Below are 13,894 nucleotides of genomic sequence, written 5' to 3'. Positions count from 1 at the left end.
CCTATTTCTCCACATCTGCTCCAGCATCTGTTGTTTCCTGACCTTTTAACGATTGCCATTCTAAATGGCGTGAGATGGTATCTCATTGTGGTTTTGATTTGCATTTCTCTAATGATCAGTGATGATGAGTTTTTTTTCAGATGTTTGTTGGCTGCGTAAATGTATTCTTTTGAGAAGTGTCTGTTCATATCCTTTGCCCACTTTTTGATGAGATTGTTTGTTCTTTTCTTGTAAATTTGTTTAAGTTCCTTGTAGATTCTAGATATTAGGCCTTTGTCAGATGGACAGATTGCAAACATTTCCTCCCATTCTGTAGGTTGCCTGTTCACTCTGATCATAGTATTGGAAGTTCTGGCCAGGGTAATCAGGCAAGAGAAAGAAATAAACGGTATTCAAATAGGAAGAAAGGAAGTCAAATTGTCTCTGTTTGCAGATGACATGATTGTATATTTAGAAAACCAAATTGTCTCAGCCCCAAATCTCCTTCAGCTGATAAGCAACTTCCTCATAGTCTCAGGATACAAAGTCAATGTGCAAAATTCACAAGCGTTCCTATACACCAGTAATAGAGCACTAAATCATGAGTGAACTCCCATACACAATTGCTACAAAGAGAATAAAATAACAAGGAATACAACTCACAAGGGATTTGAAGGACCTCTTTAAGGAGAACTACAAACCACCACTCAAGGAAATAAGAGGACACAAACAAATGGAAAAACATTCCATGCTCATGGATAGGAAGAATCAATATCTTGAAAATGGCCATACTTCCCAAAGTAATTTGTAAGTTCAATGCTATACCCATCAAGCTACCATTGACTTTCTTCACAGACTTAGAAAAAACTACTTTAAATTTCATATGGAACCAAAAAAAGAGCCCATATAGCCAAGACAATCCTAAGCAAAAAGAACAAAGCTAGAGGCATCATGCTACCTGACTTCAAACTATACTACAAGGCTACAGTAATGAAAACAGCATGGTAGTGGTACCAAAAGAGATATATAGACCAATGGAACAGAACAGAGGCCTCAGAAATAATGCCATACATCTACACCATCTGATCTTTGACAAACCTGACAAAAGCAATGGGGAAAGGATTCCCTATTTAATAAATGGTGTTGGGAAAACTGGCTAGCCTTATGCAGGAAACTGAAACTGGACCCCTTCCTTACACTTTATACAAAAATTAATTCAAGATGCATTAAAGACTTAAAAGTAAGTTCTAAATGTGTAAAAACCCTGGATGAAAACCTAGGCAGTACCATTCAGGACATAGGCATGGGCAAATACTTCATGACTAAAACACCAAAAGCAATGGCAACAAAAGCCAAAATTGAAAAATGGGATCTAATTAAACTAAAGAACTTGTGTGCAGCTTTATTTGGGAGTGTGCGTGGGGTACCTCTGAGTTTTAAAAATGAACAAAGTAAGTAGTCGTGCTTTCCTGACTCTTTGGTAGACATAGCCTTTTAAGACAGTCATTCTGAGCTGTTATGGTCTTAGGGTTTTCTATACTACTAAAACTTATTGACGACATGTAACCAAGAACTTAATTTTTTTTTAAAAAAAGAAAAAGAAATCACCCAAATACACATTAAAAACCTCTTATAACATATGTGCACATTCATAGATAACATGTAGAACTTGATTTTGTGTATTAAAACCTTGTAGAAAAGTTCAGACAGTGCACACAATCACTGCAACTTGGTCTTTGTAAAATCAGTGATATATATTTCAGATCTATCCACGTTGACCCAGTGAGGTATTCGATTTATTGTATGATCTAATGATATGCCATGTGATGACTGCAGCATATTTAATTATACTCTCTTCATGCTGATACCATATGGACATAAATATGATGAGATACCAGCATGGATATGCTTATGTGGTTGCTTTTAATGATTTGTACTATATTAGAAATGAAACAGAAGTATTGGAAATCCTAGCAAGCATAGCTGTATCTCTCCCATGGCTGTGTTGATTGCAACTGATTCCCCCTTAAAGCATGTCTTTTTGACATGTCGTGATCCTGAGAAAATCCAGTGTGTGCTTTTCAGAGAATGACAGTAAGGAGAGGAAATGGCCAATGGTCAAAGTGTTACTTGTCCTCTCGACTCCCCCTCATGAATGTTAAACTCTAAACTACTCAGGTCACAATTTAGAACCCCTTTGTTGATCCCTATAGAGTGTTCCCGGATGTCAAATGACAAATAGGCTTTTGAAGAAAAAACACCCTGTAAAGCCGTATTGCTCTGGTTTTTGTGTGTGAATGTGTGTGTGTGTGTGTGTATTTTTTTCTCTTCTGAAAACTGTAAATAGAATAATTTTCATTACGAATGAAAATATTTCTGTTCCATATTTATTTCCTGTCTCATGGCACTCTTCTCTTCTTGAATCTAGTAAAGATCTCAGCGTGTCTTATTTATACCTGCAAAAAATTACATCATTCTTCATTTTTCATGTCAATTACTGACATGTTTTCAAGTCTTCACAAGTTATTTCTGAAGATGTTGGTGCATTGAGGAGAGGCAGTGTCATTGTAGTTAAAGAAGTTTTTAAATAGGTTATGTTCAATAACATTTCAGAGCCCGTTTCTCCGGAAGGCATAGACATAGTGGTTTTATGCGTAGTTAAACATAAAATAGCTCCACAAAGTCTTGTGTACGTGAAAGTGTTCATATCCTGGAAGATTCTAATTTACTACTCAGTACTGTCTCCTGGAGAGGAAAATAGGTAAGATAGGCTGCTGAGCCTATGATAATAACTCATGATATGAGGTGAAAGCATAGAGACAAAATGAGAGATGATAGATACTCAAACCGATGTGAGTGAAGAACAGCTGTGAAAGAGTGTCTATGGGAGAGAGAAGGCCATGGGGCTGCTTTTGTGAAGAAGGAATTTGTACACGTTAGTCAAGTGTCTGATACATTAAACATTTTAATAAAGCAAAACCTTATCTTCACATGTGTCAGAATGGGATTGTACAGATGTCACAATACAGTAGTGGTGAGAATAATGAAGAAATGAATGTGGAGGGCAAAGAATGAAGTCCACCAATATGGATATTAGATTTATGAATGAAAAGGAGTGTATCTCAAATTGGGCAGAACAAAGAAAGTGGCTAGCTAGGTAATTTGGGGGTTTCTGATGAGGAGACTTGTGGGGAGTCGCTTAATGGAAAGCGGAAGTTAGAAGGATAAGGGTGACCCTCAGGGTTTCATTTCTCCTCCCTAGAAGTTTTGCACATCAATGATATGTGCTTCGTTCACATCAGTTAGCATATTGGGATGCAGCTTAATCTAGAAAAAGTGGTTTTTTTTTCTTTAGGAAAGGTGTGTTTGCTGAGGTAGTTATTTCATAAAAGGACCTGAGAGACCCCTATGGTATATTATTTCAAACTAGCTTTAGAAACAAAGTAATAAAAGAATGTATATCTTGAGTACTAAAAAAAACTACCAATATTCTTGGCAATCATGTCACACACACACACACACACACACACACATATATATGTATATATGTACGTATGTATATATTTGGTTGGTTACTAATAAGAAAAGAAGTCTCTTGTAATTTAGAGATTTTGTTTACCTTATTTACATGGGAATCTGATTATGCATGATTTCTTTGACATGTATGTTTTTGCAAAAGTGGAAAAAGAGATGGCAAAAGAGCTGAATTGCTGAATCTGGGAAATGTAGGAATCTTAGGAGCCTTCATGAGTACAAAGAAAATGATTTTTTAAATTATGACTCTAAGTATAACTGAACTCACTTCAGATGCATTTAGAATATTTGCATAAAAGATGATTTGATTTTGGCTGCTCCAGAAACTACTGGAAGAAGGAAAGAGTACTAGAATTCAGATAAACCACAGTGACTCGTTACTTCTCTTTGTTACTATTGGGAATCAGAGACATAGATTTTGTTGATATTAGTCATTCAAATGAAATAAACATGAATGTGCATACATTGGCTTTGTTTTTCAAGGAGCTAACTTTTGGATACAATAGCAATTTAATGAAAATTCCTTAGAGAATAACATGATACTTCAAACCAGACTATTTTAGAAACAAGAATAATGTTGAATTCATTAATTGATTCATAAAATGGTTATTTTCAATGAATATTGGAGTCATTTCCAAATGTGAAAGCTTATTAATATCTAATGCTTGTAGCAGTTTTATTTTGTAGAAGTATGTCAATATTGATAAATGATGATACTTTTTATTGAGGTTTACATATTATACCTTATTGCCGTGAGTAGATGAAAAAACTTTCAGAAGGCTGAACTACAGAACACAAGAAACTTGGGCAATAATTACACCACATGGGTCTGAGAAATAATGAATACTGTCTACTAGGATTCACCAAACATATATCCAAGCTGATTAATTTAGAACGCTTCCACTGAGGAGATGTGAAGTGTACATTCAGCTGAAGTGTCATCATAATTGTGTACCTTCTCAGTTATTGGGCAAGTTAAAGAGCATGATGAATGGTTGTAGTATAATGGTGTATTTCCTTCTCATCTCTTGCACTAAAGACATGTGAGAGCACGTACCACCTGCTTTGACATTGATTCCCAGGTGCATGAGTTGCTCCTCTGTTTTTAGACCACATTTGTTTTTATCCCTCCGCATATCCACATTGATACTGACACTGTTTCATTCTAGTTTTAGACATGTGACAAATCGTATCACATTTGAAATTGTAAGTGTATATTTCATGAAGCCTGTATTGGTGTTTTCTTCAGTGTATTTCTGTCATGTTCCAGTCCCAAGACATAAAGTATAAAACTTAAAAACCTAAACTAATAGGGGCAGGAGGATACAGCTTGATGGTAACAGTGCATGAATGTATGGATAATTTTATCATATTTACATATGACTGATTATGTATCCCTTTTGCTTTTCAGTGTGTTCTCAGAAACAACCAGCCTTGAAGGTAATTACACATTCATTTCTGTTTTGAACTATTAACTATATAGTCTGTGAAATATACTTTATATATTGATTATTGTCTCAAATTCCATTCAGGCTACAAGTGACAAGGAAGATTCTGTTTCGAATATAGCCACAGAAATAAATGATGGACAAAAATCTGGGACAGGTAATTTTGCAATACACATTTAATGTCATGTTCACTCAGGATAGAAGAGAACTTCTCTTCCCTGAATAAATCGCAGGGGGCTCATTGAATCTGCACATTCTGATTAAGCAGGCCTGAGATTCTGCTTTTGTAATAAGTTCTCGGGTGACACTGATGTTACTGTTCCTTGGCCATGATCTGAGTAGCAGCACGGCGGGAACATGGCGCGCGGAACTGGCGCGCGCGCCTAGCTGGCGGGACCGTTAGCTCGAGGCGGACGCGGCCCGGACCCGGTGGATATGGAGCAGTCGCCGCTGCCGGCGCCCAAGCTGACCCAAGGGCCGACCGCCGCAAGGAGCTGAAGGAGGCGGGAGCCCCAGTCGCCGCGGGCGTCGGCGCCGGTGAGTACGTGAGGGGCTGGGGCCGGGAGACTTTCTTTGTGAAACTCCGGCGGTGGGAGCCGGGCCGGGCCTCAGCGGCTGAGGAGTGCCTGTGAGGCGGAAGGCGTCTCGCAGTCCGGGTTCCATCCCAGCCGCTAGCCGTCAGGCGGCGGGACCTGGTCCGCCGCCTGCCTGCCTCAGTTTCCACGGGAGTGTGTGCGGGTGTGTGAGGGTGTGTATGGGTGTTGGCCTGCGCACACCGGAGGGGGGGTCGGTATACTGTCAGCGCCTAATGCGCGCGGCGCCTCCCCCCTCCCCCCAGTCCCCGTGGGGCGGAACCTGGGGACTGGAGTCCACCGGAGCAGTAGGCGGCACCCGCGGGGAGACAGGTGTCCGCGCAGCCCGGGAGGCTCAGGTGCTACCTTTCCCTGGTGGGGTTTGTGAGGAGTGAGCTCTTCGTTCCCGGAGGCGAGCAAGTCTGTCGGTGGCTCATCACAGAGCGCTGTTTTGGAAAGCGTTCCACCCACCTCAGCTTCGTGCTGTGTTTGGGCCACTAGTCAGGGGGAAGGATGCTGAGCGACATGGACTTTAGAGGTGGGGCTCCCGCTGGACGGGATGGGTCTGGGCTCTCGAGCTTACCCCCACCCTTTCCTCCCAAACCCGTTAGAGCGTAGGAATCATTGGGAGCACCTGATAAAAATGCCACGGATTGTGGCTCACCTAAGCAGGGAAGCCGATTTGGAACTTAAACAAGCTCCCAAGTTGTGATCAGTCGAGCTTGGCAAGCACTGTTTTAGAGAGTAGGCTTCCCGCAAGCAGGAGCCGGTTTTGTGTATACCTCACCATGGCATCTTGGTACCTGGCATGGTGCCTGGCACACGGTAGATGATCAGAAAATATCTGTAGAAAGTCTAAATTATTAGGGAGAGTGCAGCATAGGAGTTCTTGAGACATTTTCAGGAGCTTCTTGAGATTAATATCTGTCAGATTTGTTTTACAGTATATTTTTCTCAGCTCCCAACTTTTGTGGTTGTTTTTAATGCCATGTTTTCAGTATGTTCTAGGCAAAAGCAGGGTATATGTTGCTTAGTATACACTATCGACTAGGCCGGTTGTGGTGGCTCACTCCTGTAATCTCAGCACTTTGGGAGGCAGATTGCTTGAGCCCAGGGGCTTGAGGCTGTAGTGAGCCAAGGAGTTAGAGACCAGTGTGGGAAACATAGCGAGGCTCGTCTCCCCAAAAATTAGCTGGGTGTGGTAACGTGCACTTGCAGTCCCAGCTACTCTGGAGGCTGAGGTGGGAGGATCGCTTGAGCTCAGGAAGTACAAGTTGCAGTGAGCCAAGGTTGTGCCACTGCATTCCATCCTGGATAACACAGCGAAACCCAGTCTCTGAAATAAGTAAATAAATACATAAATGATTATGTATACTCCAGCTAGGTTAAAATTAATTCTGAATCAAAATTCTAAATTAAAATATGCATGTTTCTTTGTCTTCATCATTTGAGAACACTAGGCTTTTAGGATTTCATTCCGTTGAGGCAGGTAAATATCTACATTTTTGACAAAGCAAATATGAATTACTGTTAATTCAAGAAAGGTGGGAATTTGCTTAAACCTGAGTATTTGTAGTCTTTGTGACTTTTTTAAATTTTAAATTTAAATTTTCTTTTTTTTTTCTTTTTTTTTTGAGATGGAGTCTCACTCTGTCGTCCAGGCTGGAGTGCAGTAGCACAATCTCAGGTCACTACAACCTCCACCTCCCGAGTTCAAACGATTCCCCTGCCTCAGCCTCTGGTGTAGCTGGCATTACAAGTGTGTGCCACCACGCCCAGCTAATTTATGTATTTTTAGTAGAGAGGAGGTTTCACTGTGTTGCCCAGGCTGGTCCCAAACTCCTTGACCTCAAGTGATCTGCCCACCTTGGCCTCCCAAAGTGCTGGGATTACAGGTGTGAGCCACAGCACCTGGCCTTATTTTTATTTTTTCGAGACAGACTCTCAGTCCGTCGCCCAGGTTGGAGTGCTGTGGCATGATCTCCACTCACTGCAACCTCCACCTCCCAGATTCCAGCGATTCTAATGCCTCAGCCTCCTGAGTAGCTGGGGTTACTAGACCCGGGTAATTTTTGTTGTATTTTTTTAGTAGAGACTGGGTTTCCCTATGTTGGCCAGGCTGCTCTGGAACTCCTGGCCTCTAGTGATCCACCTGCCTCGTCCTCCCAAAGTGCTGGAATTACAGGCATGAGCCACTGCCCCCAGCCAATCTTTGTGATATTTTGAAATTGACGTTTATATTTTGTTCAGAGTCAAAGCTAAAATAGAATTGTTTGAAAATTAATATTTCAGGAACTATTTTTTAATTAAGTTGAATTTTATTTTATTAGTTTCATTTCAGTAGCATTTTAACCTAAAAATATATATATACATATATACATATATATGTGTGTGTATATATATATATATATATATATATATTTTTTTTTTTTTTTTTTCCTGAGACGGAGTCTTGCTCTGTCACCCAGGCTGGAGTGCAGTGGAATGATCTTGGCCTCACTGCAGCCTCCACCCTCCCGGCTCAAGCAATTCTCCTGCCTCAGCCTCCCAAGTAGCTGGAACTACAGGTGCCCACCACTACACCTGGCTAATTTTTATATTTTTAGTAGAGATGGGGTTTCACCATGTTGTCCAGGCTGGTTTTGAACTCCTGATCTCAAATGATCTGCCCTCCTTGGCCTCCCAAAGTGCTGGGATTACAGGCGTGAGCCCCCGTGCCTGGCCTAAAAAATATTTTTAAAGACAGGATCTAGCTATGTTGCCTCAGCTGGTCTTGAACTCCCAGTCTTGGCCTCAAGTGATCCTTCTTCCTCAGCCTTCTGAATAGCTGGAAGCACAGCTGTGAGCCAGCACACATGGCGTTTTTTTATTTCTAATAAAAAAGTTAATAGAGTTTCTTGTTTCACTGGACAAAATATGCATATATAGGAAGGAAAGACTTTTGGACTTGAGATTGCGCTGAAGAAGAAAAATGGAAAAATTAAGCATTTTAGTCTCTCAGTGTGTTATTTTTGTAGCTTATACAGATATGTCTTTTTAAAGTGTCTTTAAAAAGCTTTATTGAGATAAAGATAAATGAGATAAATTCACCTACCATGAAATCAACCCCTTGAGTGCAGAATTTTGTGGTTTATAATATGTTCACAGAATCGCACAAACAAGACAGGTATCTAGATACTTTCAGACCATTTTCATCAGTCCACAAGAAATCCCATACCCATTAGCAGTCATCCTTATTCCCTTTTCCCCTAGTCCCTGGCAATAACTAGCTTACTTTCTGTCTCTGAGTTTAGCTGTTCTGGAGGTTTCACAGAATGAAATCTTACTACATATGGTCTTTTGTGATTGACTTATTTCACTTGACACAGTGTTTTCAAGGTTTATCCATGCTGTAGCGTATATCAACACTTCATTCTTTTTTAATGCTGAGTAATCTTTTGAATGGATATACCATATTTTATCAGTTCCTCTGTTGATAGGCACTTGAGTTTTTTTTCCAATTTTTGGCTATTATGCACAATGCTGCTGTGAACATTTGTGTACACATTTTAGTGTGGATGTATATTTTCATTTCCCTTGGGTATATCCCTAAGGAATACACTATCTGGGTCATATGATAATTGTTTAAGACTACAGGCACGTGCCACCACACCTGGCAAATATTTAAAAATTTTTTGTAGATAAAGGGTCTCGCTATTTTGCCCAGGCTGATCTTGAACTCCTGGCCTCAAGAGATCCTCTCACCTCAGCCTCCCAGAAAGTGTTAGCATTATAGATGTGAGTCACTGCACCTATAAAAGAGGCTCATACCTCTTTTTATGTTTTTTTTTTTTTTTTGAGACAGGCTTTCACTCTGTTGCCCAGGCTGGAGTGCAGTGGTGGGATCACAGCTCACTGCAGCCTGGACCTCTCTCCATATGATTCTAGCTGTGGGTGTCTTTCCTGTAGTTTTTATTATGTTGTGGTATGTTTCTTCTGTACCCGTTTCTTTGAGGATTAATAGCATGAAGGGATGTTGAATTTCATCAAATGCTTTTTCAGTTTCAGTTGACATGATCATACTGTTTTTGTCATTTATTTGGTTGATATGATGTATCACATTGTATGTTGAGTGACCCTTGCATCCCAGGGATACATCCCACTTGATCATGATGAATTATCTTTTTAATGTTTTACTGAATTTGATTCACTGGTATTTCATTGAGGATTTTTGCATCAATATTAGAGATACTGGCCTGTAGTTTCCTTCTTTGATGCCTTTGTCTGATTTTGGTATCACAGTAATAATGGTCTCATAGAATAAGTTTGGAAGTATTCCCTCCTGTTTTTCAAAATAGTTTGAGTAGGATTTGTACTAGGTCATTAAATTGTTTGGTGTGAAGCCATCAGCAGTGAAGACATCAGTTCCTGGGCTTTTCTTTACTGGGAGACTTTTTCTGATGGCTTCAATCTCATTAATTGTTACCAATCTGTTCTGGTCTTGGATGTTTTCATTGTTCAACCTAAGTAGGTTGTATGCATCTAGGAATTTGCCAATTTCTACTAGGCTTTCCAATTTATTGGCATATAATAGCCAGTTATGATCCTGTGAATTTCTGAAGTATTAGTTGTAATGTCTCCCTTTTTTAATCTGTTGATTTTTATTTGAATCTTGTCTCTTTTTTCTTAGTTAGCCTGGTTGAAAGTTTGTCAATTTTGTTTTGCTTTCCAGAAAACCAACTTTTCATTTCATCTTGTGTGTTTTTCCTTTCAATTTTATTTCTGCTACGATCTTATTTATTTTTCTTATTTTTGGTTTAGTTTGTTCTTACTTTACTAGTTATTTAAGATGTATTGTTTATTTGAAGTTTTTCTTTTGTTTGGATGGTAGGCACTTATAGCTGTAAATCTCTGCCTTTGTACTGCTTTCTGCATAACAAGTTTTGGTATCCTGTGTTTTCGTTACCCTTTGTTTCATGAAATTTTTGAATTTCTGTCTTAGTATCTTCATTGACCCGCTAGTCATTTATTCAGGAGGGTAGTGTTTAACTTCCATGTGATTGTATTGTTTCCAAAATTACTCTTCTTATTGATATCTAATTTTATTCCTTTGTAGTCAAAGAAGATGGCCACGGAGACAGCAGTGTGGTCAGAGTGGTAGGAGCTGGCCATCGGCAAGAGCTGCTCCATGTCTGGCTGCTGGGTGCTAGAGCCTGTGGCCCACTGGCTTGCCTCACTGTGGTTGGTGGTGGCGGTGACAGAGACTGCAGCATGACCAGAGTGGTAGGACAGGAGCTATCCAGGGCTGCACCTTTCACAGTGTGGGGTGGGTTGGGGGTGCTATCCAGGGTGTAATTGCCTGCATTAGGGGTACTGGTTGGTAGCACTGTACAGGGCTGCACTTCCCATGGCAGGGAGGGTGGGTTATGGGCACTTTCTGGGGCTGCAATGCCCATGGAGGAGGACAGGTTAGGGCACTATCAGGTATACGCTACTGGCGGCATTGGGGGATGGAGGTGGGGGGCGCTATTGAGGGCAGGACTAGCCGTGGAGCGGGGGCGAGTTCGGTGCTATCAGGGGCTGCACTGCTGGCAGTGGTCAGCAGAGTTGGCATCCAAGGAAGGAGTGGTTCTCCTCTCCCTGACTCCACACTCCAGAGAGCGACCCACTCTTGGTCATACTGGAATGCGGCAGGCACGCAGCGTTTGCGTGGGAATCCTGAGCACGGCAGAGCCCCCACACCCACCATGGTTCCTGGGCCTGTGCACTCTGGGTCTGTGCCTCAGAGGCTGCCAGGCACCCCTGGGGACACCACGGGGGACAGGGCCCTGTGTGTGGAAGCGTCTGGAACAGGAATTGGCACCTGGGTGCGGAGGGCTGGCTGGGTCTGAATTTTTCTGCTTCTCCTGCTCCCCGAGGAGTGCAGCCCCGGTGGGCCCAATGGTTCCTGTGGAGTGGGGAGCTGGGTGCTGTGGTGTCTCCAGCACCCACCCCAGACCCCAGTTCCCGGCCAGCTTGGGCCAAAAGGAGAGGCTGGACTTTGGAGGGTGGGTGTGAGTGCCTTTGCTGAAACTGGCCCCTGCCACCCAGTGGCCAGCATGACAAGTTGAGGCTCTAACCCTTCCACCCCTCACATCTTCCTCTAGGCTTTTCTGGCTTTGCCCACCCAGCTGCTCCGTGCCAGGAGGAGGAGGAGACACCTAGAGCCTGCGACACCACGACTTGCCTCACTGCGGGTGGGTGGCAGCGACAGAGACTGCAGTGCGCCAGAGCGGTAGGAGAGCGGCCGCGCTAGGAGGGCAGGCGGCTGCAGCCAGGGTTGGGGGTCAGGCTTACAGCGATGGACGGGCTGCAGCAGTGTCCAGGTGGTAGGAGCCTTGTAGGGCAGGCTGGTGCATTGGCAATGGGCCTGGCTTTGCCCTGCATTGCCCTGTACCTGCCCTACTGTTACATGGACTGTCTCGGCCCTGTCCTGCTCTGGTCCCATCCTGACCCTGTCTTGGCCCTGTGCTACCCTGTCCCTGCCCTGGTCTTGCCCTGGCACTGGCCCTGCCCTGAACCGGCACTGGCCCTGCCCTGAACCTGCACTGGCCTGACCTTGGCTCTGGCCCTGGCTCTGGCCCTACCCCTTGTCCTGACCCTGGTCATGTCATGGCACTGGCCCTGCCAGTGGTCATGGTCCTACTCCTGTTCTGGCCCTGACCTGGCCTTGGACATGTCCTGGTCTTGCTTTGACCCATCCCTGCCCTGGCCCTACCATGGGCCTGCCTTTTCTGCCCTCTCGTGGCACTGACCTTGCCCTGTCATGGCCCAGTGGTGCCGTTGCCCTGCCTTACCCTGCACTGGTTGTGCCTCGGCCCCGCTTGGTGCTGGCCACTCCCTGGACCTGCCCAGACCCTGCCTCGACTTTTGCCCTGCCCTCACTACGGCCTGGCCCTGGCCCTAGCCCTGGTCCTGCCATATCCCTGGCCCTGCCCTTATCCAGGCCCTGCCCCTGCTGCTGCCCTGGCCCTGGCCTGGAACCTGGTCCTGTCAAGGACCTGCCCTGACTCTGCCATGGCCCTGGCCCTGCTCTGCCTTGTTCCTGGCCCTGACCCTTTCCTGGCTCTGCACTGGCCTTTCCCTGGCCCTGAGCTGGCAGTGGTCTGCCCCTGGTCTGGCCATCACCCTGCCCTGCTGTGCTCTGGATGTGTCATCACCCTGCCCTGGCCCTACTCTGCCTTTGACCCTGCCCTGGCCTTACCTTGGCCCTCACCCTAGTCTTCGCTAGGCCCTGCTCTGGAGCTGGCCCTAGCACAGACCTGTCCCTGACCCTGGCCCTGGTCTTTGTCCTGCCATAGCCCTGGCCCTGAAGTGGACTTGGAGGTGTCCTGGCCCCGGCGTAACATGGCTCTGCATTGGCCTGTCCCTGCCCTGCCCCTACCATTGCCTTGCCCTGCTCTGCCCTTTCCCAGTACTGACCTGGCCATGCTATTTCCCTGCCCTACCCTGCCTTGGCTGTGCCCTGGCTCAGTTCTGGCCCTGGCCCCGGCCCTGCCCTGGACATGTTCTGACACTGCCTCAGCCTTGGCACTAGCCTGGCTCTTTCTTGGCATCAGTCCTGCTCTCTCTGTGGACCGGCTGTTGTCCTGTCCTCTGCTGGCCATACCATGCCCTGCCCTGCCCTGCCCTGACTCAGCCCTGGCTCAGCCCTGGCCCAGCCTTGGCCTTGGCATTGCCCCTGGTCCTGCCATATTTCTTGCCCTGTCCCTACCCTGGCCTTGGCCCTGACCCTTACCTTGCTCTGGCCCTGCCCTTGCCCTAACACAGCCCCTGGCCCTGCCCTGGACCTGTCCTGGCCCTGGCCCTTCCCTGCTTGAGACCTTGCCCTGGTTCTCCTCTGGCCCTGACCCTGAAATGCCTGGCCCTACCCTGGCCTTGCACTGCTCTGGCCCTTGCCCTGACTCTGGTCCTGTCACTGGCCTAGCCCCAGCCCTGTTGCTGGTCTTACCATGGCCCAGACCCTGCCTTGGCCCTGCCCTGACACTGTCCTGGACCCTGGCTGTGCCAAGATCCTGCACTGTCCTTGCCCTTGTTTTGCTCCTGCCCCAAACCTGGTCCTGCCCAGGCCCTGGCCCTGGCCCTCCCCTGGCTGTTCCCTGGCCCTGCCCAGGTCTTGGCACTGGCCTGGCCCTGCCCTGCCTTGGCCCTATGCATTCCTGGCCCTGCCTTGACGGCCCTGGTCCTGCCTTGGCCCTAGCCTGGCTTTGACCCTGCCCTGGCCCTACCTTGGCCTTCATCCTAGCCTTACCTGGGCACTGTGTTGTACCTGGCCATAGCACAGACCTGGCTGTGGCCCTGGCCCTGCCATGGCCCTGCCCCAGACCTTAGCCCTGCCAGGTA

General features: G+C 45.4%; 1 protein-coding gene across 1 annotated transcript in view; it reads left to right on the top strand.

Moving 5' to 3' along the window:
• The window catches only part of LOC117976209 (uncharacterized), a 46,273-nt gene that overhangs the window by 8,554 nt on the left and 23,825 nt on the right, over positions 1 to 13,894 (top strand). The window contains exons 2-5 of the mRNA XM_063598078.1: positions 5,046 to 5,118; positions 5,304 to 5,498; positions 10,629 to 10,795; positions 11,659 to 11,786. Of these exons, the coding sequence (XP_063454148.1) occupies positions 5,046 to 5,118; positions 5,304 to 5,498; positions 10,629 to 10,795; positions 11,659 to 11,786 (563 nt within the window). The remainder of the gene's footprint in view (positions 1 to 5,045; positions 5,119 to 5,303; positions 5,499 to 10,628; positions 10,796 to 11,658; positions 11,787 to 13,894) is intronic.

Source organism: Pan paniscus, chromosome 18 (genome assembly GCF_029289425.2).
Source record: "Pan paniscus chromosome 18, NHGRI_mPanPan1-v2.0_pri, whole genome shotgun sequence".
Lineage (NCBI taxonomy): Eukaryota > Metazoa > Chordata > Mammalia > Primates > Hominidae > Pan > Pan paniscus.
Note: the sequence above shows the minus strand (reverse complement) of the source record. Positions and strands in the feature narration are given on the sequence as shown.